Source organism: Notolepis coatsorum, assembly GCF_963971535.1.
Source record: "Notolepis coatsorum genome assembly, chromosome: 7".
Lineage (NCBI taxonomy): Eukaryota > Metazoa > Chordata > Actinopteri > Aulopiformes > Paralepididae > Notolepis > Notolepis coatsorum.
In genome coordinates this window covers 160,791,932-160,819,869 of record NC_140171.1, presented here as the reverse complement: position 1 = coordinate 160,819,869, position 27,938 = coordinate 160,791,932, and the positions used below count along the sequence as shown (strand labels likewise).

General features: G+C 44.8%; 1 protein-coding gene across 1 annotated transcript in view; it reads right to left on the bottom strand.

The window, feature by feature from the left end:
• Positions 1-3,705: 3,705 nt before the first annotated feature.
• Positions 3,706-27,938, bottom strand: part of LOC311231830 (uncharacterized protein) — a gene marked incomplete at its 5' end in the record, with an annotated part of 82,837 nt that continues 58,604 nt past the window's right edge. Inside the window, one exon of the mRNA XM_084318452.1 lies at positions 3,706-5,325. Coding sequence (XP_084174578.1) covers positions 4,415-5,325 — 911 coding nt within the window. The 3' untranslated portion in view covers positions 3,706-4,414. The remainder of the gene's footprint in view (positions 5,326-27,938) is intronic.

The following is a 27,938-nucleotide window of genomic DNA, read 5'->3' as shown; positions in this document are numbered from 1 at the left end:
GACGGCATCCCCGGCCGCGTCCTAAAAGTCTGTGCCGACCAACTGGCATTCACTGGTATACACTGACATCTTTAACCTGTCCTTGGAACAGGCTGTCATCCCCACCTGTCTGAAGAAGTCCACCATCATCCCTGTACCCAAAAAATCGACGCCCGCTTGCCTCAACGACTACCGCCCTGTAGCCCTCACCTCCATAGCCATGAAGTGCTTTGAGAAGCTAGTGAAGGGCTACATCTGTTCCTCCCTCCCCATCAACCAGGACCCCCTGCAATTTGCATACCGCCCCAACATGTCCACGGAGGACGCCATAGCCCATGTGCTGCACACAGCAGCATCACACCTGGACAAGAGGCAGGGGAACTATGTGAGAATGCTGTTCATCGACTACAGCTCAGCATTCAATACCATAGTCCCCTCCAAACTCATAGCCAAGCTCAGGGACCTGGGCTTGAACTATGACCTCTGCCAGTGGGTCTTGGACTTCCTGACGGGCAGACCCCAGGTGGTAAGAGCAGGCAACTGCACCTCCTCATCCATCACGCTCAACATAAGGGCCCCCCAGGGCTGTGTTCTGAGCCCCCTCCTCTACTCCCTGTACACACATGACTGCGTGGCACAGCGGAACAACAACACAATCATCAAATTTGCTGATGACACAGTAGTGGTGGGCTCTGCCAACGACGAGAGGGCCTACCTGGAAGAGGTCGAGAATCTGTCATAGTGGTGTCAGGAGAACAGCCTCTCCCTGAACGTCAGCAAAACAAAAGAGATGATTGTGGACTTCAGGAGGTCGGGGGTCAAGGACTACAGCCCCCTCAGCATCGACGGGGCACCGGTTGAGAGAGTGAACAGTTTCAAGTACCTCGGAGCCCACATATCCGAGGACTTGACATGGACCACACACATTGACAGTGTTGTGAAGAAGACACGACAACGCCTCTACTTCCTCAGGCGCCTAAGGAAGTTCCAAGTCAGTCAGAAGATCCTTAGGAACTTCTACTCATGTACAATAGAGAGCATCCTGGCAACATCACCTCCTGGTTTAGGAATAGCACTGCACAAGACCGTAGCAGACTACAAAGAGTGACACGTTCAGCCGAACGCACAATTGGAGGGGGGCTTCCCACCCTCCAGAACATTTACAACAAGCGGTGCAGGGGGAAGGCGAAGAGAATCATCAAGGACTCCAGCCACCCGAACAACTGCCTCTTTGAACTGCTGCGGTCAGGCAAGCGATACCGGAGTCTTAAGGCGAGCACAGAAAGACTCAGAAGAAGCTTCTATCCCCAGGCCATCAGGCTGCTCAACGAACAATAAACACTATGCAACAACCATCAATTGCACATAGCACACACACCCACACACTCACTTAAACAAACAACACACTGCAGCACCCACTCTCCACACTTTAGATCACACAAACACACTTTATATTTATTGATAAAGGATTTGCACTACAACTCGTACACCTACTGTAAATTGTACCTCATCGCATTTCTGCTTTGCACTATATAGTATTGTATATTAGTACACTGCATAGTATATTGTTATATGGTAACTCAGTTACGTCTTATGCATCGAACATTGTACATATGTCTATACTGAACACTGTGACCTCATTTTTTACTTCTAATTTACATGCTATACTATGTTATTTTATTTCATACTTATCTTGTCTTGCACAGTCTCTGGAGCGTAACAGTAAGAAGCATTTTGTATAAAAGTATTCTGTACTTCTGTATGACAACTATTAAAGAAACTTGAAACTATACAAATAAAGTTTATTATTATCTGTGACACATGTGCGCGCACAGTTTGTTGTTTTTGTTCCATTAGTGATTTACACACTTAACTCAATAAAAAAATATTGTATGACAAATTTAAACAGATTTGCACTGCTAATTTGAAGCGTAACATATTGATGTCTTATATACAGTTATGTCCCTGCAATTTACCCTTATGGGCAAATAAAGAAACTTGTTTGTCTGAAGACATTTCTTGTTAAGGTTTGGATTTTGTGTGCCCTGTATGCAAAATGAATGTCCTTTGCCAGTCACATACCTATTTAAGTGATGAACTACTTGTGGTTGTTTTTACATTTTAAGAGACGTTTTATACTTTAAATGATTATTATATTTATCATACATCATTATTATTATTATTTTTTTTATAAAATCTGTGGCAGGGAGGGCGACGCACAAATCAACATCATCAGTCAGCCTTAGTTACTTCCACACACGACTACTGCTTGGCCTTACCCCTAAAACCCACCTTACCCCTGCTCACCTACGGGTGGCTGCAATTGAAAAATTAAATGTCAAAATCCCCCCCCACGTACTGTTTCTTCCCCTTCGAATGTATATATTTTTTTATGATCTCTTTTTCTTAAACAGTACTGTATAGTTGTATGTCTTGTATGTCATAAATGTCTTGTTGAAATAAAAATGGAGGACCCTTATGTAAACAAGACAAAAGTATTTTTCTGGTCTTCATCCTCTTGGCAGTTGTTAGTATTGAGCTGTACAGTATTGTACCCATTCTGCAATCGGTTAATAAAGTTTTCAATCAATCAATCAAACCCCCTAAAGAAATAACGATGACCCGATATTTTAGGTTCTTGGAAAGAGACTGAGCCAAAATATCCGGCTCCCTTCAAAGAGCCGTAACCTCCATCACTCCGGATAACATACGAGGCTGGGGCTGAAGTGCACAGGATGGGGGCCACAACAGCAGACCACTGAGCCAACAACACTAATGATCTATTCTACTGTAGCAAATATCAACTTTGATGGCAAGAGAAATACCTAAATACACCGTCTTACCATATGTGAGTTACTGTGTGGAGATATGGGGAAAAGCATACATAAGAACTTTAAAACCATTAATTATACTACAGAAAAAAGCTGAGAATTGTACACAAGGTCAGATTTCGGGATCACACAAATAACTTGCTCGTCAAATGCCTTTTAAAGCTAAATGGACTTATTCAAATTTAAACTGGCAGAGATAATGTATCGAGCAAAGACTCAAGAACTCCCAGGTAACATACAATAAAAGTATATATCATAAAGGACACAGTGGTGGTATATATCATAAAGGACACAGTGGTGGGTATCATATATATCATAAAGGACACAGTGGTGGGTATCATATATATCATAAAGGACACAGTGGTGGGTATCATATATATCATAAAGGACACAGTGGTGGGTATCATATATCATAAAGGACACAGTGGTGGGCATCATATATATCATAAAGGACACAGTGGTGGCATCATATCGGTCACCAATAATAAATCGGAAGGCAGAATGATGTGCAGCGGTTTAAGAGTTAAAGCTGCAGCATGTCTATAAATCACATCTTATCCAAAACGTTGTCAAGTCAGTCGTTCAAAGATGAAACAATATCATTCATATAAATAGTAAAAAGGACAGGACCAGCTGAACTTTGCGGCAAAACTTTAGTTATGGACAATAATTCAGATTGAACAGGGGCCGATTTGACACAGCAGAAGATAGATAATCCTGAAACCAATAACATGCACCACTATCCAGGCTAATACTAGATATATATATATTCCCCCCCCTCCTTTTTCTCCGTTTTTTCCCCCATCCCAATGTTAGTCGTTATGCCAATTCCCAATCCCCTTCCTGGTCGTTGCGCACCTACCCCCTACAGTCGGTCTGGGAGAGTGGAGGCTATCACATGCTTCCTCCGACACATGTGTAGCCAATCAACCGCTTCTTTTCACCTGGCAGCGCGGACTCTCACTGAGAGTGTAACGTGTGGACGGATCACACTACCTCCCTTAGATCCTTTCCTCGCTGAGCAGGCGCCCCGACTGAACTGTAGGAGTCGCTGTTTACAACGACCAGGACGCACCCACCGGCTTTCCCACCCGCTAACACTGCCAATTGTGTTAGTATGACGGCCGGCCAAGCCGGAAGCAACGCCGAGAGCTGGGCTCGATACCAGTATCTCTTGCGTTGGTGGCGAGCGCCTTGCTACTAGATAACCTTTTTAAAAGCATGTGATGATCGACTGTATCAAAAGCTTTTGACAGATCATCTTTATAGATATAATAAAAAAAAAAAGTATCATTCATTATGAGTGGAACTCTTCCTCTACTCTAAAAACATGCAGATGAATTGACAGGTTCTTGACATTTCACTGAATCTTTTCTCCCAAGTGGATTTTCGCATGTTTTCTCTAATATTTTTATTTACTGCATCTCTTCTCACAGACCACAATGATGTGGCTTCTCTGCTGTATGGATTTGCTGATGAATCAGAAGATGTGTACTTGTCCTAAAGTTCTTCCCACACTGGTCACAGAAGGAGGCTTCTCTCAGTCCTGTGTGAATTCTCTGGTGTGATTTCAGAATACTCAGATGACTACAGCTCTTCCCACACTAGTCACATGAATAAGGCTTCTCTCCTGTGTGAATTCTCTGATGTTTCTTCAGACTATCGAGTCGACTAAAGTTCTTTCCACACTGGTTGCAAACGTAAGCCTTCTCTCCTGTGTGAATTCTCTGGTGTGTTTTCAGACGCTCTTGCCGAGTAAAGCCCTGTCCACACTGGTCACAGGAGTAGGGCTTCTCTCCTGTGTGAATTATCTGGTGTGTTATCAGATTATGTTGCTGAGTAAAGCCCTGGCCACACTGGTCACAGGAGTAGGGCTTCTCTCCTGTGTGAATTCTCTGGTGTGTTTTCAGACTCTGTTGCAGAGTAAAGCCCTGTCCACACTGATCACAGGAATAGGGCTTCTCTCCTGTGTGAATTCTCTGGTGTGTTTTCAGATTCTGTTGCTGAATAAAGCTCTTCCCACACTGATCACAGGAATAGGGCTTCTCTCCTGTGTGAATTCTCTGGTGTTTTTTCAGATTCTGTTTCTGAGTAAAGCTCTTCCCACACTGATCACAGGAATAGGGCTTCTCTCCTGTGTGAATTCTCTGGTGTTTTTTCAGATGCGGTTGCTGAGTAAAGCCCTGTCCACACTGGTCACAGGAGTATGGCTTCTCTCCTGTGTGAATTCTCTGGTGTGTTTTCAGACTCTGTTGCAGAGTAAAGCCCTGTCCACACTGGTCACAGGAGTAGGGCTTCTCTCCTGTGTGAATTATCTGGTGTGTTTTCAGATTCTGTTGCTGAGTAAAGCCCTGTCCACACTGATCACAGGAGTAGGGCTTCTCTCCTGTGTGAATTCTCTGGTGTCTCTCCAGACTATCGAGTCGACTAAAGTTCTTTCCACACTGGTCACAGCAGAGACCTTTTCTTCCATCCAAGCCTCTTGGTTTGTTCCCAGGCCTGACAGGACAGCTATCTGGATGGAGATAGTGATGAAGAAGAGTGTCAGAGGAAGGAGAGAAAGATAATTGGTTATTTTATTCAGCTTTAGTTTCTATGCAAGAGGTTTATAATGGTATGTATCTTGGTTTTATAGTTTAAGAACAGTGTAGTCCAGAGTCATCTACAGTTATAGACTTAAACCACTTTGTTTCAAGCACCAGTTAGTCAACCGTTTCTGGAGCAGGAGTGGTTATCGTGGCTATGGTTAAGGTCAGTTTAATTTAGTCCAGGACTAAAGCCCCTTTAGTCTCAGGTTATGACAGATTTAAGTGTCACTTTATGGATAAAATCTTACATCACGCTATGGGAAATTTCATATATCTGTAACAAAATATATCACGATATAGTCTGTTTTCTTTAAATTGGATGAAAAATGTTTCTACAAAATAACCACATAATCCATGACTACTTTTGAATAATCCAGAGTTTAAACTAAATACAAATGGAAGGCATTTTCTCTTTTTATTTGGAAGCAACGTTGAACAGAACGTGATGCTCATGTTTCTTACTACAGACCCAGAACCATGTACTGAATACCTCTTCACCTACGACTGAACTCCTGTTCACGGCACCAACACTAGGGCTGCAACTAACCATTATTTTGTTATCGATTCATCTAAACTATTAATTTACCAGAAAAACAACAATTGATTCTATATGCCATTTAATATTTTAAAATGTTTTACTAGAATCTTATGCCGGCCCGCCTGGAATTTTCATACGGCCCGCTGCCTCACCCAGGAGCAATTCAACTGGCCTGTGATGGAAATCAAGCGCACCTCGTGCAAATGTCCGGCTTTAAGCAAACGCTGAGCGTTATCCGCACCTGCATCGTGTTTTTGTTGAATAAAATTAGTCAGTCAGTCGTCTGTTTTCACTCGACCCAAGCCGTGGTTATTCGTTTGCATCCAATTTTACTTTATCAAGTGGATTATTGTTCATTCATCAGCCTACACTGTAAAAAAAGTAATTCTCACAGGAAATTCACTGTATTATTTTACAGATTACTTTTGTTTTTCTACTTTAACTCTTTGGACGCCGGAGCGATATGTGTGATGTGTTGTTAAAATAAGCATATTTTTATTTATAAGGCTATGTATGGGAAGTTATTGTGTTTACTCCCAGGACTTATTCCTACTATCTGTCCCTAAAGCCCGTACTGAATTGGGAAAAAGGGGGTTTAAGTATTGAAGGAATCTATGTTTTTCAATGTGTATATAATGTATATATCGGTGGGTGGCAGCATCTACTCATACGGAACTATAGATCTTAAAAGTAGCCGGCAGTCAGTGTGTGTTAGCAGCAGACTAATAGCAGAGCCCATGGCTCAGAGGTCATCAGCAGGTTTGTAACAAAAACACTGATAAGCACTGAGAGCAGGCAGGTTTGGTCAGAGAGAACTATGGGGAGAGTTTGACATCGATAGAACGGACGTTTAGTGTGTTAAAGGTGAAGAGCGTGTCACATAGTAATGAGAAGAAGGGGCGGGCCCGTTGCTATGGGGAGAATGTTATGAGGTGTGAGTTCCTTCCGGGGTAAGTTTAGATTGAGACACGACCACAGACGCGTTGATCAGAGACTTTGAAACGGTTCCTCCTCCCCTCGCGGGGAGGAAGGGAATATGCCATGTCATCGCTAGCTTTGGCTAACAGGGAATGGTTGTTGGCTACGACGAGGCCTCAGAACCATTGAACTAATGAGAGATGAGACGGTGGAGAATAATGAATTTAGTCTTTCTTCAAGGACTGTTCAAGGACATTACTGAATCTGATACGGAGCTATTTTTATGAAAATAAACATCAGGAAAGAGATCACGTTGCAGTGTCGTTTCTTATGACTACGGATGTACTAACAGGGGTTGATACAGTGGGTGTGACAGCCAATGGGAAGTATTGAAAACAAACACAACGCAGAACAGGGAGAGTCACAAAGGAGATGACGAGATGAGATTGGCTGATTACCGAAGTATCCTTCAGTATGTTGCTCCCTCTACTTGGAAACAGTTGCAAAATTATCAGAATCTTTGGTAGGTGGTCTCATTGGATGCATTTAAAGTTATTCTTAATGACTTTGAGGCAGGGACATCTGGCTGCAGATGTTTTGATTGATTTTATTGCCCCTGTATGAACCCTGATGTCGATGACTTTTTTTTCCTTCTCTTTTTGGTACTCTTGTTTTTTTTTATCTATTTTAGTGCTGCTTATAGTTTTTTAATATGCTCCCTCTGGAGGAGGAGGAGGATGTAAGACACGCTTCCCCACCGCTCCTGAGTGTGTGACTAAACCCATATACTATACTCTTATCAAACTGAACACATATGTTGAGTAGGTGTTTGAACAGTCATTTAAACCGAATTTGATGAACTATTGTTGATATCAGTGCTGAAATATAACTTATAATGCAGAATACTCGAAAAGGAGGCCCGCCACCAGACGCCACGGAGGCCGGCGACGAAACCGGGATCCTAACTGCTGGACTACTACAAGCCATGATGGGCTCTCTCAAGACTGATATCTTTGCTAAAATCGACTCCCTTTCAAATTCTCTCAGATCGGAGATGCTGTCAGTCAAAGACGAGCTAAAGAAATCGATTGAGAAAGTACAAAACAAACTCGATACGCAAGGAGAGGTTATATCGGAGCTGGAACGCGGCGCCACAGATAACAGCACCCGCATTTGCGAATTGGAAACCACCGTCGGCTCCCTGGTGACTAGGGTAGAATATACCTAGACAACAGATGCGAAGATATGGAGAGTAGAATGCGGAGAAACAACATCCGTCTGCTAGGTGTACCAGAAGGAGCAGAGGGTCCACGACCAACGGAATACATAGCCGGGCTGCTCCAAAAGCTACTCGGCCTGGAGGAGAAGCTGATATTGGACCGGGCTCACCGCACCCTACGGAGCCGCCCACGAGAAGGAGAGCCCCCACAACCGTTTGTCATCAGGGTACACTTCTTCCACGTACGCAACGATATGATGCAGCAAGCGGGGAAAAGGTCTCCCCTGCTCCTCGATGGGAAAAGGATCTCTATCCACGCGGACTATACATCGGCAATAGCTAAGAAGCGAGCTAGCTTTGGAGAGGTGAAACGCCTGCTGCGAACCTGCCATGGAGTGAAGTATGGACTTGTTTATCCTGCAGTTCTGAGGATAACTCTACCGGACAATTCGACACACAGATTCGAAGACTCAGCTTTGGCAACCGACTTCACCCAAAACTATCTGAAAACGGTGACTGTGCCTAAATAACTCATATTGGCAGGTTAGCCGACAAGCTATCTAATAGGCTAGCTGGCTGTGCTAGCTGTATAACTGAGCCAGCTAACCTAGAATGGACTATCGAGGACACTCGGAAACTGTTAAACTTTCACTTCTTGTAGGCCACATAAACACGAACACTATATAACCTGTTAAACCTGTATAAAATCTGTTGTGTCATCCACAATAAGCATACAACCTTATAATTGTTTACCACCAGTAGCCTACTTAGCCGACAGGCTAAATAACATGGCAGCGGTAGCTGTTTGGCTGATGCAGATAGCCTAGCAGAAGCAACAGATAACATGAACTGTTGCTTCAACTTTTATTTTTTTATTTATACTTTTTCTCTTACCTTTGTCGGGGAGTAAACTACACAACTGACTGCTGCTGTAACGTGTCCCTCAACGTAGATAGGTGATGTAACACATATCCTATGTTTCACCTATAGTAAATATAACATTACTTAGGTCTTTCTAAGTTATACTTTCCAACATGTTATGGCACCAAACAAGACTCTGGCAGTTAATCAGTTGACTTTTGAGTGTCAACAAATGATTGTTAAAAAAAAAGAAAACTGAATCAAGTGAAATGTATATGATTTTGTTATTGTTTTATATATATATATATATATATATATATATATTTTCACGTTTATTTTGAAGGCTAAACAGCTCTCTAAAAGATTACCAAAAGTTTGTGGACATAAGCCATCTGTACTGTAGTGCCGATGCTTAACGGTTCACACACTTGATTTATATTTGATGTTCATGTTTGATTTTTCTTGTACCAACGGTCACACACCTCAGGTAGTATAGAGTAGAGGTAAAGGAAATATGATTCCTCACAGCGATGTGGACATATTTCGAGCTCGAAAAGGAAGCTACTTAGTAAGGGTTGCCCGAGTAGAGAGAAGCCACAAAGGCTTGGGCTTTTTTTGGTTGTCCTAGAGATGACATGGGGGGATATTGGGGAGGGGGGGTCAATGTTTTGTTATCTATGTTCTGGTTTGTTTTTTTTGTCTCCGTTTCACATCTTCTCTTGCTCTGAGGTCACACAACTGTTCTTTTTTCATACATTTGACCTGTGCAAACGTGTATACAGGGTTTTTCATATTTTCTCCAGTGATTCAGGATGGTGACACCCTCCACTACAACCTCGAAAGTTAAGGGTTGCCAAGTCAACCTTATCAGTTGGAATGTCAAAGGACTGAACCGTCCACTCAAGTGTACTAAGGTATTGTCTCATCTTTTGCACCTTAAGGTGAATATAGCTTTTCTTCAAAAAACTCATCTGAGAAATGCATCCCACTTGAGAATTAAGAGAAATTGGGTTGGTCAATTGTTCCATTCAACATTTAACAATACAGCACGGGGTGCTGCGATTCTCATTCATAAATCTACCCCATTTATTGTCTCAAGTGTAAACACTGATCCACAGGGTCGCTATGTGGTAGTGGTGGGCTCATTATATAATACCCCTCTAATTTTGGCAAATGTATACGCCCCTAATTGGGATGATAGTACATTCTTCAAAAAATTCCTTTACTCCTTGCCCAATGTAGATACGCATCAGCTGATCCTTGGGGGAGATATGAATACCACAATGGACCCGGTGTTAGATAGATCTTCAATAAGATCCCGTGTTATATCAAAATCCTCTGTGGTCCTAAAATCCTACTTGGAGTTATACGGTGCTGTTGATGCTTGGCGATCTCTCTATCCATTAGCTAGACAATACTCTTTCTTCTCTCCTGTCCACCAAACGTATTCACGGATTGATTATTTTTTTGTTGATCAAAAACTGTTTCCTAATGTTAAGACCTGCACATATAATAGTATAGTAATTTCGGATCACAGTCCCCTTACTTTAGAGCTCAACTTTCCAAACCAGCACTCGGCTTACACGTGGCGCCTTAGTCCTCTACTACTGTCAGATAATGGTTTTGTCCAACATATCTCGGAGCAAATTGATATTTTCCTTGAAACAAATATGATTGCTGATGTAACATTCGGCACTATTTGGGAGCGCTTAAAGGCATTTCTACGGGGCCATATAATTTCGTATTGTTCGTTTATCAGAAAGCAGAAAGAAAAGCGCTTAACTGAACTAGCAGATCTCATTAAGAAGCTGGATCAGCAGCACTCAATGGCACCGTCGCCAGACCTTTATAAACAAAGGGAATTCAGGTCTTTATAAACAAACGGAATTCAATCTACTCTCCACTAAGCAGACGGAACAGCTGATGCACAGATCCAGACAGTCATGGTATGAGCATGGGGACAAACCATCCAAGATTTTAGCTCACCAAATTCGTAAATCGGAGGCTTTGCACATGATCCCTGAAATTGAAACCCAATCTGGACGCCCCTCTAAGGACCCTAAAGTAATAAATGAGTTTCCAACATTTCTATTCGAAACTTTATAATTCGGACTCGTTAAAAAACCCTGAAGTGTTTGATGCATTTTGTGGGGACCTGGTGTTTCCAACTTTGGGGGACGATGACAGAAGTGAACTTGATCAGCATATCACCTTAGAAGGAATTAAATTGGCAATCAAATCAATGCAGTCTGGTAAATCACCCGGCCCAGATGGCTTTCCGGCGGAATTTTTTAAGGTATTTAGTGACAAATTGTCTCTGCTCTTGCTGGACATGTACTCGGAATCCTTCGACTCGGGGTGCCTGCCTCCTACTCTCCAGCAAGCGACAATTTCACTTCTGTTAAAATCAAACAAGGACCCATTGCAATGTTCGTCGTATCGCCCAATATCACTTTTGAATGTCGACTGTAAAATACTATCTAAAACTCTAGCTCTCAGATTAGAACATGTGTTACCTTCTATGATATCCCCGGATCAGACAGGGTTTGTAAAGGGCAGACAGGGCTTCTTTAATTTGCGTAGGCTATTTAATATTTTATACACCCCTTCACCCTCGACACCTGAGATTGCTCTGTCACTAGATGCCAAAAAGGCGTTCGATAGGGTGGAGTGGGACTATTTGCTTTTTACTCTTGGAAAATTCGGTCTAGGTGAAAGGTACATTTCGTGGGTAAGGCTCTTGTATAACTCGCCCATGGCCCGTGTCAAGACAAACGATGTATGTTCCCCTTATTTCCCACTGAATCGTGGAACTAGACAAGGATGCCCATTATCCCCTCTCCTGTTTGCAATTTCTATAGAACCCTTAGCTATGAAGTTGCGAGCGGAAGACAGGATCAAGGGAATCCATAGGGCTGGCCTAGAACACAAAGTATCCCTCTATGCTGACGACCTGTTACTTTATGTGTCTGACCCCTTGGAATCGCTTCCCCATGCTCTTACCATTTTCAGAGACTTCGGCTGTATCTCTGGATATAAATTGAACATGCATAAAAGCGAGTTGTTAGCCGTTAACAGTGAAGCTGAGGAGATCTCATTTGAGGCATTCCAATTTAAGGTAGCAGATCATCTGACTTATCTAGGCATCAAGGTCACTTGCTTACATAAAAATCTATACGAGAAAAATTTCGCACCACTCCTGGAGCGTACTAAATCAGATCTTCAAAGATGGGATAGGCTTCCTTTGTCACTAATTGGTTGTGTTAACGTTATTAAAATGAATGTCCTGCCCACATTTTTATATATCTTTCAGTGCGTCCCAGTTTATTTACCGAGACAATTCTTTAACACACTAGATACACAGATTTCGGCATTCATTTGGAATGGCAAACTTCCAAGGATTAGGAAGCCATTTTTACAAGAGGCGAAACGGTCAGGGGGGCTGGCCTTGCCAAATTTTCAATTTTATTATTGGGCAGCAAACACACACAATATTCTTTACTGGATGGGGGATCGGTCGACTGAGACTCCAGCGTGGTTGCATATTGAGTCCTCCCACTGCGGAAAAACCTCATTTCAAGCTTTGATTAGCTCAGCCCTTCCATTAAAATTGGATGCATACCGACATAACCCGATAGTACATCACTCTCTTAGAATCTGGATACAATGTAGGAAAAGGTTCGGTCTACAATCAATGTCGTCTCGGGCACCAATCCCTTGCAATCATATGTTCCCACCGTCCCTATTGGACTCTGCCTTTAAGATCTGGAGCAATAAGGGTATATCTAGTTTTAAAGATCTGTATATTGACAATGTTTTTGCCTCATTTACTCAGCTGACTCAAAAGCATGACATCCCTCGGACTCATTTCTTCCGCTATATGCAAATTCGTGACTTTGTACGCAACAGATATCCTAAATTTCCCAACATGCCTGAAAAAACAACTTTAGATGAATTTCTAGATGTTAATGTATACAGAAGGGGAGCGATTGGAGTATTGTATGATATATTGTCAACCCTACATTCCCCCTCTCTCACTATTATCAAATCACATTGGGAGGATGATCTGTCTGTAGAATTTTCGGATGAACAATGGCAATCTATTCTCCGGAATGTTCACTCTTCCTCAATATGTGCCAGACATGGGCTCATACAGTTTAAGGTGCTACACCGTCTACATTTCTCAAAGGAGAAGTTGGCTAAGTTTTATCCAGGGACAGATCCTTTGTGCAATAGGTGCAAGACGATGACGGGTTCTCTTGTTCATACATTCTGGACGTGTCCAAATTTATATAACTATTGGACATCTATATTTGATACTTTTTCTGCAATATTTGGAACCAAAATTGACCCTTCCCCTATAATCGCAATCTTTGGAGTGGCACCAGAGGATATGCCTATTCACATAAAACACTCGAAAATCATTGCTTTTTCTACCCTAATTGCTAGACGTTTAATACTTATGATGTGGAAGCAGGAGGCCTCTCCCACACATGTCCAATGGACCAGAGATGTAATGGGGTTCCTGCACTTGGAAAAGATGAGATGCACCTTAGGAGGCTCTACGGATAGATTTTATAAGATATGGCAACCTTTTTTGACGTATATGGAGAATGAAAGGTTGGGTACACTTCCATAGTTGACTCTATGAGACTATGTTGGGACCTCGGAGCAAGTTGAAGATGTGAATGTGTTTTTGTTTTGTTATGTTTGCATTTTACTTATTTCTGTTAGTTTAGTGTTTGCCTAATGTGAGTCTGAGTTGAACCTGGGAGGGGGGGGGGGTTGGTGGGAGGGAACTGGTGGGGGGGTGGGCTGTTGGGAGGGAGTGGGGGTGGGGGGGGGGGAAGAACCAAAATGGATGATTCTCTATTTGACACTGACCATATCCTGTATGTATCCATGCTGGTTGAAAATAATTAAAAAAAATTATAAAAAAAAAAAAATGCTCTCTCTGTACAGCACTTTGTGCCCCTGTGGCTGTTAAAGCGCTTTATAAATAAAGTTGGATTGGATTGGATGACTTGTGATGAATATTTTTTTATTCTGTAATTTGTTCTTTATTTTATTGTTAATATGTTTTTATATCTGGTTTTAGAGCCAAACACAGTACTACATCAGGCATCCCTCTGGTTACAAATTATATTATCTCAGCATTAGATAGTTTCAAGTTTCAAGTTCAAGTTTCTTTAATAGTTGTCATACAGAAGTACAGAATACTTTTATACAAAATGCTTCTTATAAAAGTATTCTGTACTTCTGTATGACAACTATTAAAGAAACTTGAACTTGAAACTTGAAACTATCTAATGCTGAGATAATATAATTTGTAACCAGAGGGATGCCTGATGTAGTACTGTGTTTGGCTCTAAAACCAGATATAAAAACATATTAACAATAAAATAAAGAACAAATTACAGATAAGAAGAAACACTGTGCTGCCCTCTTTGTAGATTTGTCAAAAGCCTTTGATATAGTTAGGCCATGTCCAGACAAACGATTTTGGTTGTTTTAGGCAAAGTATTTGATCGTTTGCATCTTTCTGCCACACGGAACTGCGTTCTGGCAGCCTGAAGACGGTACTTTCTGATACCAGCTCCCAGAGTGCGCAATTCTGAAGATGCCTGAAGATGCCCCCCACTGCGTCACCATCTTTACAAGCGATACACGTCTTCTCCTGAACCGATGACGCGTATAGCCCACCTCTCCCTTACCCGCATGCCAAACATCACCAACCACCGTCGACAACAGATTGACATCTCCCTTAACAGTATTACAAAGCTTGATCTGGCTTTTACAGCTAAATGTACTTTTTCTGAAAACCCAAGTAGTAGCCAAGCATACTGTTCTATAGCATACGCCTTCAGTTGATCATGACAAATCCTCTCTTACCTTGACGATTAAAAAGACTCCATCATTTAGTAAATGGTATTCCCCATGGCATGGTGTTGAGCTGTAGCCAGCAAGCTATGCTATCAATATTAGCTAAATAATTAGCGTCACATAGCTGGCCTTTTTCTGAAAACCAAAGCACATATTGTTCCATAGCATACGCCTTCAGTTGATCATGACAAATCCTCTCTTACATTGACGATTAAAAGCCTCCATAAATTAGTAAATAAAGCTGTAGCTGTAGCCAGCCAGCTAGCATTGATGCTATTCAAAATGCTATCCACATGAGCTAAATAGCTAACCAACTAAATACAATAGACAGTGGTATCCTGAGGTAACGTTAAATACAACGTTTGCTAGTCGAAATGACTGGACACACACAGGGACAAGTTAAACATCAATCAATTAATTTATCCCAACAGGTAGTTTGAGCTGCATGTGAGCCGCAGCCTTTCTCTCCTCTCCTTTGGAAACTAATGACGTTATGTTAGCTCGAAAAGCACAGAACCGGCCGACACAAGTTAAGCTGCTAGCAACAGACACTATAACACTTCCGGTCAGGGGTTTTCAAAATAAAAGAAACAGGAAAGACATTTATTTTGTAAATTTGTGGCATGCACTTATTATCTTGAGACGTTTTCGTTTTTACGGAAACTTTAAAACGAAACGAAAACGAAACAGATCAAAATCGTTTTAGTCTGGACAAGCCTTCATCACTACCTGCTTCTAAAATCTACCATTGGCTTGGATGGTAATGCCTGTGTCTGGTTTTGGGATTATCTATCTTCTAGGCATCAGTGTGTGAAGTTGGGTCAAGCCAAATCTGAATTTCTGTCCATAACTATTAAAAGGTATGCCGCAAGGTTCCGTTTTGGGTACTGTCCTTTTTACGATCTACATCAATCATATTGTTTCTTCTTTGTACAGATGTCATTTCCATTTGTATTCTGATGATACAATTGTGTACTGTATTGCTGATTCTGTTCAGTTGGCCATTGAGAAATTGCAGCTTTCTTTTGATGCTCTTCAGGAGGCCCTTGTTAATCTTGAATTAGTTCTTAATGCTAGTAACACAATATTTATGTAGTTTTCAAGAGCCAGAAATATTGACTTTGATAATGTGCTGGTATCAAGCGCTTATAGGGATGGCATTGATGAGGGTCCCCGCCACCCCCCCCCCCCCCCCCGTTCATGTTCAATGCTGGATTACGTTGGACACACGGTCGCGATCAGTATTTGGAATGGCGATCAGATAATTGGATTATTATTTTTGCAGTACATCATAGACACATCCGGACACATGCTATTTGAAATATGATTATAGTGTAGAAATCGTCAGAAAGGAGAAACGCACAATTTCTATCTTGCGACAACACAAAACTGTGTGTCATTTATTATATTTTTAGCACAAGTGACAGCTGTCAGATCTATGCCGTGCTAGCCTCTGACAGCTCGTAGTAACCAAAACATTTTATCAATGACATCCCACCAGCGCGTCTTCTCTAAGCCCAACCCCAAAACCAACCTCCTTAAAGTGACAGTGCCCCATCAATACAATGGTGAATTATGTCCATAGCACTCACTACATACGTCCCCCCAGAATTCATCATAACAAAAGAAGTCAATGAACAGGAGGGCGGAGAACTCTGCCATAACGGCTCCGCCTGACCCCTGTAGCGGCCGGCGCCTCTGTAGGGAAAACCTTAAGGGCCCTACGGCCACTCGGGCACTGGATAGGTGGTGAGGGGGTCTCGTGGGCCTTACTCGGAAGACGGGGCAAGGTAGGGGGTCGTCCCCGCCATGGGGGCTGGGCCAGTCCAACAGGTTTGCCCAAGTCCACATGAGCCGGTTTAAGGCGGTCTATGGAAATGTGTTCCAGCTTCCCGCCCATGTCCACAACAAAGTACTTGTCCCCAGCCTCCTGGACACGGAACGGACCGTCGTATGGAGGCTGCAAGGGGTCCCGATGGGCATCGTGACGGATGAAAACATATTCCGCTGACTGCAGACTTGTAGGGACGTGCGACCGGGGGAGGCCGTGCTGTGAGGTGGGGACCGGTGTGAATACCTTAGCCTTCTCCAGAAGTGCTGTCCGCTGCTGGGCTGCAGACCAGGGGGCAGTAATGTTAGGGATGAAATCCCCTGGTACCCGCAGAGGCTGACCGTAAACCAGCTCGGCCGAGGAGGTCTGAAGGTCTTCCTTGGGGGCCGTCCTGAGACCAAGCATGACCCACAGGAGCCGGTCGACCCAGCCGCTGTGAGTAAGGCTGGCCCGAAGTGCTGCTTTCATTGAGCAGTGAAAGCGCTTGCATAACTCATTGGCCTGCGGGTGGTATGACGTAGTCCGGTGTAGCTTCACGCCCAGGCTCTTGGCGACCGTGTTCCAGAGCTCGGACGTGAACTGTGGGCCCCGGTCTGAAGAGAGGTCGGCTGGAGTGCCAAACCGGGCGACCCAGGTTCCAATAAAGGCCCTGGCCACCTCGGCGGACATCGTGGCTGACAGTGGAACTGCCTCTGGCCAACGGGTAGTCCTGTCTACCATAGTAAAGAGGTAACTGAAGCCGTGTGAGGGGGGCAGGGGGCCCACTAGGTCAACGTTCACGTGGTCGAACCTCCTTTCAGGTACAGGGAAGTGCTGCAGGGGGGCCTTGGTGTGACGGTACACTTTAGCGCCGCTCAAAAAACATCCAGAGGTGGGACATGTGCTCAGCCTTAGAGGCGCTGGCTATGAGGATAACATCCAAGTATACAAAAATAAAATCCAAACCGCAGGCTTGAGGTGGCTGACCTGAAATCTCGCACTTCAGGGTCGGTCCTGGTCCGCCGCCATACCGGTGTAATCCAGCCCCAAGTGGATGGCGCCCGCAACAGCCCGGGAGAGGCAGTCTGCGACAAGGTTTGCTTTACCTGCCACATGTTGAATGTCAGTGAACTCTGAGACATATGAGAGCTGTCGCTGTTGACACCTTGGCCATGGCGAACGTCAGCGGCTTGTGATCCACGAAGGCTGTGAACTGGCGGGCCTGCAGCAGGAAATGAAAATGGCGGATGGCAAGGTAGAGGCAGAGGCGCTCCCGATCGAAGGTGCTATACCTATGCTCGCTGGGGCTTAACTGGCGGCTGAAAAAAGCGAGCGGCTGCCAAGCCCCGCCTACCCACTGTTCAAACACTGCGCCCACGGCAAAATCTGAGGCGTCTGTGGTGATGGAGATCGGGGCCTTAAAGGAAGGATGTGCCAGCATGGTGGCGTTGGCTAGGGCAGCCTTGGCATCCAGAAAAGCTTCGTCTCTCTCTGCAGACCAGTCGACAGCATGTTTTGGCGCTTTACCCCTAAGGGCCTCATACGCATAATCCGAGCCGCCTGGGGAATAAAGCGGTGATAAAAGTTGATCATTCCGAGAAACTCCTGCAGTGACCTAACCGTGGGCGGCCGGGGAAAATTCATCACAGCTTCCACCTTCATGGGAAGAGGGACCGCTCCCTCTTTAGTGAGTCGGTGCCCCAGGAAGTCAATGGTCGACCGCCCAAACTGGCATTTGGCCGGGTTGATTATGAGTCCATGCTCATTTAGCCACTCAAAAAGCATCCGGAGGTGGGACATGTGCTCAGCCTTAGAGGCGCTGGCTATGAGAATATCATCCAAGTATACAAAAATTCAATCCAAGTCCCGTAGCACAGAGTCCATAAGGCGCTGGAACGTCTGTGCAGCGTTTTTGAGGCCGAATGGCATGCGCAGAAACTCAAATAGTTCAAATGGAGTTATGACTGCTGTTTTGGGGACGTCCAGCAGTTGGACGGGCACCTGATGATACCCACGCACAAGGTCCACCTTGGAAAACATTAATTTCCTTGAAAGGCGGGCAGAAAAGTCCTGAATGTGCAGGACTGGGTACCGGTCCGGCGTCGTAGCATCGTTGAGCCGGCGGTAATCCCCACACGGGCGCCACCCCCCTCCCGGCTTGGGGACAATGTGGAGGGGGGAGGCCCATGGGCTGTCGGAGCGACGGACAATGCCGAGGCGTTCCATGTTCTCGAACTGTGCCTTGGCAATGCTGAGCTTGATCGGGTCGAGGCGCCGAGCCCGGGCATAGACCGGAGGGCCGGTCATGGCGATATGATGCTCCACTCCATGCTTGGCTGTAGATGATGAGAACGTGGGCCGCGTGAGGCCTGGGAACTCGGCGAGAAGGTGTTGAAACTCATCTGCGGCGGAGAGCATGCTAGAGATGGAGTCTGCACCCCCAAGCGCACCAGCATAAGAGCAGAACGTAATGGCATCAATTAAGCTGCAATTTTTAACATCCACTAACAGTCCATAATCACACAAAAAATCTGCGCCTAGAAGAGGGACGGCTACATTAGCTGTGATAAAGTCCCAGCCAAACCGTTGGCCACTAAAACACATTTCGACATACCTGGTGCCGTATGTGCGGATGGGGGTGCCGTTGGCGGCCTCCATGGGGGGTTCGTGTCCACCGGATAGGATGTCTACTCTAGAAGCCGGCAAGACGCTCCTCTGCGCGCCCGTGTCGCACATGAAACACCGCCCGGAGATGGTGTCCTGGACAAACAGTAGCCTGCCAGCCCGACCGACGCTCATGGCCACTAACGAGCGCCGGCCCTGGCATTTCCCGGCCGCGTGAATACTTTAAGCAACTAACTTGTGCAACTTGTGCTTCCGCATTGCTCTGATTGGCCAGCGCTCTCCCTTCGTGAATCTCAGCAGCTCTATGCACCGAGCGTAGAACGAAAACAGAAAGCCGCCATCTTTGATTTCATTTGCAGCAGGAACAAATACGAGCGTCTTGGCGTGTAATGACTAGCGATGAATTATGTGTTTTAAATATGTTGCGACCGTCGGATTGTTGTTAAAAACGGAGGGATACTAGCTAAGGTGTGGGGGAGTTGGCGTATATAAGTTGATTGCTTTAAAACTGAGAGAAATGTCGTATTTACGCTGTTTAAAACGGGGTGATGGGCGAAAAGGGTGGAGTTCAATTCGCGAGCGGGTAAGGGGCCTACGTAATGTTTAAAGAACAAGATCTAAGGTTATGTGGAATTTACAAATATAGATGTGAAGAAAGATTTTGAAAAGATGTTTTAATTTTCTGCTAAATTAGATAAGTTGCCGGTGAGGTAATGTTAGAGCAGGGGTGGGCAATTATTTTTCCCAGGGGGCCGAATGAGCAACTGAAAATATGTTGGGGGGCCGGGCCAAAATTCCAAACTCAATTATGCATAATATACATTTTATTTCTATATAACAAGCAGTAAATGGCATTGTTTTGACCCCTGGTAAGAGTGTATGTTATTATTTGGTGAGGTTAGCTTTCAAAAATATCATTTATTCAAATAGAATTTATTTCCAAAATGATAAACAAAATGTGAAACATTAATAACAAAGGGCATTTTGAGTTTCATATACTATTGAAACAAGGATTTTCTTAGCTTTCTAAATACATCACATCATCTTATAGCAAAAATAAACAAGACATGTCACTGAACTGTGTAAAGAAAAGTGTCCCAGTTTTGTAGCCTTTTTTACTTTACATGCCCATATTAAACGTTTAATGTTTTCAGAACTGTGCAAAAAAAAGAAAATAAAATATCAAGTGTCCCATTTCACTTGTTATATTTCCACATTTTAGTGTTCTTCAGTTCTTTTTTTTTTTTCATTCAGTGTGAGAAATCCAGTCTCTGTTGAGCTTTAAGAAGTCCATCAAAGTCAGGTTGCATGTCTGAGGTGGAGATGTGAAGCACAGCTGCCAGATGAGAGAGGATCTGTACCTGGACTTGGTAAACGTCATGACTGAGCATGTCTGTTCACATATGTAGGTGGATCCAAAGAGAACCAACATCTTCTGAGCATGTCTCCTAAGCGTATATTGTGCGTGTGAACGTTGACATGAAAAGAAAAAAGTAAAAAAAAAAAAAAAAAAAAAAAAAAAAAAATTTTTTCTATTTTTTTTTATTATCGTGTAATCTTTCGTGGGCCGGTCAGAATCATCCCGCAGGCCGTATCCGGCCCGCGGGCCGTACAATGCCCAGGTCTGCTTTAGAGTGACGCGTGGGTAAGTGGGGGGCACTGTACACTGTACATTTGGTGCTCAAGTGCAACATCCCTATATACTATATACTCATGTACCATGTTCTACAGTAAGTGGGGAGTGTAAACATATAGTTAAAGACAGTAGAGCTTGAGTACTTTTCGATAGGGCTTTGATTCAAACCGGTGCATGAGATGGGGTTCTATATGTAGAACATGGTACAGTAAGGCGTGAGTGTAAACAGTGATGCAAAACGCTTTATAATAGTGCAAGACAGTTTCGATAACATTATGAATAAAACGCGAAATAACAGCATATAACGTTATGAATAAAACGCGAAATAACAGCATATAACGTTATGTTATATAACGTTTATGAGTGAATCTGGTAGAGTGAATCTGGTAGTTGTCTGGTAGAGTGAATCGCGTTTGTTGGTAGTTGTTTTGATAAATATGTACATTCCCATTTCCGCGAGTGCGTCACTTAACATTACAAGGCTCGCTTGCGTTACGGGTGTGCGGGCGAAAAACGAGCGTAGCGTCACGTGGGGTCAGTGGGCCAATCAGAGCAATGCGGATGCACAAGTTAGTTGCCTAAAGTATTCACGCTTCCCGGCCCACTGAAGCTGCACGGCGGGCGGCACTGCTTGGCTTTAGGTCCAAACCGTGCATGATAAAAACACAGCCCCGCGTCACGCTGCTGGCGAGGGGCTGTCGCTGCGGCGGTGATATTCCAGTCTCCCGGCGGTGAAACAAAGGCTTGGGTTGGGAAAACTGCCACTGCACAGTGCATGATACAGTGCAATATGATACTCACCATTGTCTTTTGTATGAGAGGGTAGGCTGGCCATCTCTCTCGTTGCGACGTAGTTATCATGGGTATCTTTTTATCTACAAAGCAATTATTGCCAAACTTCCACCTTATATTACATCTTTGTTGGTCTGGAGAGCTGTCACCTACCAAACTCGTTTGAATGATCGGCTTGTGCTCAGGGTGCCTCGAGTTCGGTCTGAGCTTGGAAAGTCTGCCTTCTCCTACGATGCTCCATACACATGGAATACCCTACAACAGACTCTAAAGCTCGGAGCATTCCCGTCATTCATGGAGTTTAAAGGCATTGCACTTGACCTATGTACTGAATCATGTAATTGTTTTTAATCCATCATTGTAGCAATTGTAATTCATTGTAATTAATAACTGTTATGATATTTGTGTCCTTTGTTAACTCGTCATCACTGTAAATGAGGGAAACCTCAGTGCTTTCACGAGTATAAATAAAGGTTTGAAATGAAATGTTGATCAGCCTCGTTGGCCAGAGCGCGGCAATCGTCTATAGTGGTGTTGGCCAGAGCGGCCCGAACCGGAGAAGGCAGCTGAAGTTGCATGAAAAGGAAATCAGGCTTGTGCTCTCCCAATAAATCCAGCATCCTATCCATGAGCTCCGATGGCTTGCTATCACCGAGCCCTTGCAAAGAAAACCGGCTGGCCCGCTCGGTATCGGAAAGTTCGAATGTCTTTAATAGATGAGACTTGATCGTGTGATATTTATCACGAATCGGAGGGTTCTTGAGAAGGCTCACCACTCTGCTGGCTGTCGAACTTCCCAGGGCTGACACCACATAATAATATCTTGTGGTATCCGAGGTAATCTCACGCAGCTCGAACTGTGCCTCCGTTTGCGCAAACCATGCCGAGGCTGACGACTCCCAGAACTCAGGTAATTTCAGCGAAACTGCGTTCGTAGACATGTTGCCGCGGAAGCGTCTTCAAAACTTATAACAGGGTCACCAATGTAGAAATCGTCGGAAAGGAGAAACGCACAATTTCTATCTTGCGACAACACAAAGCATTGTGTAATTTATTATATTTTTAGCACAAGTGACAGCTGTCAGATCTATGCCGTGCTAGCTTCTGACAGCTCGTAGTAACCAAAACATTTTATCAATGACATCCCACCAGCGCGTCTTCTCTAAGCCCAACCCCAAAACCAACCTCCTTAAAGTGACAGTGCCCCATCAATACATCAAAACAATACAATGGTGAATTATGTCCATAGCACCCACTACAATAGAATATAAGGCCTATAAATGACCTAATTATAGCCAAGTCGCACATCTATGGATCGGGCCAAATCTCCCCTTTCCAATGGGGATTTAGTTCAATCTGGATTTAGTATCACCAGGCGTGCAGCAAAAACCGTGAATGAAATCTACTGTAAGTACAGTTACTTGTTTATAATGTAGATTTCTCCACCATTTTTCATCAGATTGCAACGCCGTTTTTTGCTAGACATTCAAAGAAAGGTAGAGAAACAAACTGCGTTCCAATTTATGCCAATAACGTTCAGGTTTGTGGCAGATAATCCCGAAAAATAAGATAAATAAAAAAGTTTATCCACAAGGCATATGATTGACAGTCAAGTTAAGAGTCACTTTATTGTCCCATCAGCTGGGAAATTTGTCTTGGGCTTACACCCACACTACAGCCACAGACACATACATACAGACATGATACAACACAACTGACTCCAAACAGAGGAGATAAACAATGTAAAAGATACAGTAGAGTACCTGCACAGCAGGATGTCTGGCAACACCACAGGAGCTGACTTGAGCTGGGTAGTGTCGTTTTTCGAAATTCCAAAGCCCATCGAAAGCCCTGGGTCTCCTCTCCTCATATGACTACAAACAAAGAGGCTGCGCACATTTCCTAGCGTCGATATTCGACTGTTTCCGACTAGATTTCCAAAACTCATATTTCACTAATAACACTTATAAGTCGTGTAGCTCCGCTCTGCGTCATACTGGAATACACTTCCATATCAGTACTAGCACTGAATACATTTTCACATGCACCTTTACACACCCATCCGCCTGGCCACACCCCCATCCGCTCCTCTACATAAGCAGGGGTGTGGCCATACTAACAGCTCCTTCCTTGTTTTCACCACGGCGAGTGTCTGTATACACCACTTTGAGATTAGTGAAATGTTGAAGAGGAGCTACGATGAAGGAGCTGCGTTGACATTATATCTTTATTCTCTCTCTCACTATTTTCGAGGAAATACAGCGATAATGTCTTCTCCACCGGGGTGTCTAGAAGATGATGATCATTCTGACCTCCACCGGCATTTTCGTATTAGGGGCTCGCGTCGCTGGCCTAATCCCCACCGGCATTCCTCCAGCTCTGCAGTTGGACAGGTATTACCTCCGCTCTGCAGTTGGACTTTGCTTGAGAGGCGCTCGGCTGTGTGAGGGCCAGCTGCCTCTCCGGGCGGGTGATGGTTGAGATGCAAGCACCAGTTGTGTTGCTATGGGGGGAATGGCTGCTCGACTTACGAAAGCCGGCTCCAGGCTGGTACCCTTTTTTGCTGCCTCTTAGCGGCGTGGAGAGGGTTCTGGTTTGACGCCCACGTTACATGACCTCCTCATCGGGAGCTTTGTTGCCTGGGACCGTATCCGAATCTGCGGTTCAATCCCCCGGATCTCTGGACAAACGGATACTCTCCGTCACCGAGCGGGCCCCGCCTTTCAAGATGAAAGTTAACCGGCGTGAGGGAGGTGGGTTTGGTGTTTCGTTATAAGAATATCTCCACGCTCAAGTCGGCTGCAGCCCATGAGGGAATTGTGCCGGCACCGCTGTATCTGATAATCACCGTTCTGAAGACTAGGTTGACTTCTTTTCCTCTTCTCTCTTCGGATGAGGAGAGGGACAGACAGCGGCTGTCTGAAGTGTTGGCCTATATTGTGTTCTCACGTTGTGCAGTTTTGGTGGTAGCTGCTTAGCTTGCGTTCTAGCTGGGTTGAGCTACCTGTTAGCTACGACGCTAGCTCTGTACGCTCGCTCGGCTGGGAACGTTAGCCTGATGCTACCAGTTAGCCTGGAGTTAGCTGTTAGCTTGTGCTACACCGTTGAACATTAGCCGTGAGAATAGCAGGCCCTAGCACTCTGACTACGACGTCATCTTTGACAGAAGATGTAGTCGGGCCTGCACCATGACCGGCTGTTGGAGGGGGCGTCTCGCCGGAGCCTTGCTCCGGCCTTAGCTTATTTTGCCCCGCCAGCGAGGGCCTTCGTCAACGTGGAGACCAGCCTGTTGCAGTCCTCTCAGCCTGCGTTCATTGGTGCAGGTAAGGGTCCATTGGACACTTCCCCCCTCTTCCTTCCTTCCCCTTCCGAATGTTTTGTAATCACTACATTTGGGGATGCGACATGTGTTGTGTGTGAATTGTCATGATCGCTGGTATAGCTTTCTCTCTACCTAGAAAACCGCGTTGTTTTTTACATGAGTAAAATGAACTGGTTTTGTTGTATGATGAGAGGTTGTGTGTTCATGTAACATTAGGCAACGTAGCTGAGCTCACAACTGGCTGGGTTAAAAACCCTGCAAAGCTATGCATAGTGGCATGTGATCGAGGGGTGAGTCCCCCTCTCAGCTTGTGATGACAATAAACGGGTGGCAAGTTTCACATATAAACAGGGCTGTACCTGTTCAAACGAGTCATATCAAGGGTAAGGTGGTGAGGGGTGGTTTTTTCCCCCCGGTTTTCCCCTGGGCCTTCCCCCCCCTCCCCTCAAACATGATCTTGTTTACAATATATTGTTTCACTATGTTTGTGGGGATACGGTGTAACCCCTCAGCTTCTGCTGGGGTTGTGCTCCTGCTTAGAGGCAATTTTTTTCTGAAGATTGTTTGGTCGCCGTCATGTGGACTTAGTAAGGCCTGTGTCCAGTACTTAATCGAGGACTTGTGTCTTCTCTCATTATGAAAAACGGCGTTCCTCTTACGGTAGTGAGAGTGTACTTTTGCCTTTTTTGTTGTGATGGAGGGTTGTGTGTGTCGTTAAGATCCACAACTGGGTTAGGTGTTGGCCTACAGAAGTTACATGTGTAAGCTCTTGTACCAGGGCCCTTAACACATCTGGCGCTAATAACGTTGTACAACGTGTTTCAAGGTCATGCTAATTCTGCCATTCCACGGCATACAATGTTATTGAGATCATATTTAATTTTTTCGCCATGGTATTCATAATGCCCTCACCCAGCCTCGGCTGATACAGTGGGAGCCTGCACAACTCTGCAACGCTTCAATACTGCCGCCTGGTGGTGATCGGGCGAGTTACAACCGGAAATGGATCTCTGGTGATCTCTGTGTACCGGGGAAATGCGTCCGGCACTCAGAGTTTCAGAGCCTCCTCCTCAGAGAGTCCTAGTCAAATTATTACATAGCTCAATGTTGCATATGTCTTTTCAATTTATTGCTCACGTGGGAAGTCTCTCTGGGGGTTCCCCGTCCCCTCTTTTATGGAGCAGGTTGACAGGTTGTTTTCCCTCAGCCGCGTCGTATGGGACCCATGTCCGTATTCTTTTCTGTGAAAAAAGCGGCTTCTTGTCGTTCTCCCAGGCGGCTTGGAGGAACGGTATCTGGGTTCTTGATATGTTTTGGGTCTCGACGTGTATATAGTGCTGGCCCTGGGTGCTTCTGATAGGAACCATGCATGGGCTTGCGCGCCTTGGTTGCTCATCATTGAAACAGCGTTTTTATGGGGCAACTGGGATGGAGTTTGTCTCTTCCGAGCGCCAGTGTACTAGGCTTGTCTCAACGAATTCTCGTTCATCTCTGGGGGATGTTAACAGAATAGATCAAAGCATTGGTAGAGGGGTTTCACGCCCTTGGGGTGGGCCACCGGGCGCGGTGCTTTGTGTTCTGACCGTCTGGGTGGCGCCCTCTATAATGTTTTGGATCGACACGCATACCTACCCCCCTCCTGGGACTGGGGATGGCGGCGTGATTAGGGCACGGGACTGGTTCTGGTTGCGCCGGATCAGGTCAGCACCTTTCATGACGTCTGCCAATCATGTCAGCCTTCTCTGCCTCGGCCCCTCTAGAGAGTCGAGGTTTTTTTTGTGGAGGCTGCGACATGGTGCACAGCATACCAGCATACGCCCCTTCCGCCGGGGTGCTGTTTTCAGCAGACCCCTTTGGCGCCTGTCTAGTCCGCAGTGCTCGAGGCTCAGGTCGAGTGGCCTGTTGGCGTCTATTTTTTACCCAAACGGTTCGTGCGTTTTGCGAATGTGATTGGCCACTGACGTTTCTGGACATGTGCGCTCCAATGGCGTGACGCGCCCATTTCCGGCTCTAACAGCCTGCAAACTACCTAACGCCTAGTTTATCACTGGTTAAGCTTAGGCTAACGCCAGCCCTGATTCCAAACTCTAACCTTAACCAACTTCGAAAGAGTGCCTAAGCTTAACCGGCGAACAAACTCTAACCTTAACCAACTTCGAAAGAGTGCCTAAGCTTAACCGGCGAAGAACTTGCCGTCACACAATTGGTGCAACCAGAAACAGCAGTGGCCAACCAGAGCGCTAAACACGAACGCGGAAGCACGCACCGTTTGGGTAAAAATATCAGGCGGCATGTTGCCTGAATTGGGGGATCGACCTCTTTTGGGGGTTGTCTCCCCGGTGCGCTGCCTGGTCCCGCTGTGGGTGTAGCCTCTTGAGTGCTTCGTCATAACCAAAGTCATAACCAAATTGAAACGTGAAAAAGCTCAAATTATCTTTTTGCAAGAAACTCATCTCTCTCAGATGGAGCACGAGAAACTCAAGAAATATGGATATAGGAATACGTTCTATAGCTCGTTTAGATCGGGTCATAAACGAGGTGTTTCTATACTAATTCCTAACTCATTAAATTTTGAACTTATGACAGAAACTAATGATAAGGAAGGACGCTATGTCATGATAAAATGCAAATTAGAGGGCAACTTGGTTACGCTGCTGAATGTATATGCCCCACCGGGGAGCAACAAAGGTTTCTATAAATTCATATTTGGTCTGATAGCAGCGGAGTCTGAGGGGATACTAATCTGTGGGGGAGATTTTAATACTATTCTTAGTCGTGAGCTGGACACTACAAGCCATAGGGTGAACAGGACTCCACAGACAAAAATAATGAATGCTTCACTCACAGACTTAGGAATGTTTGATGTATGGCGAGATCTCCACCCATCTGAGAGAGACTACACCCACTATTCTGTTCCTCACTCTGTTTATTCAAGA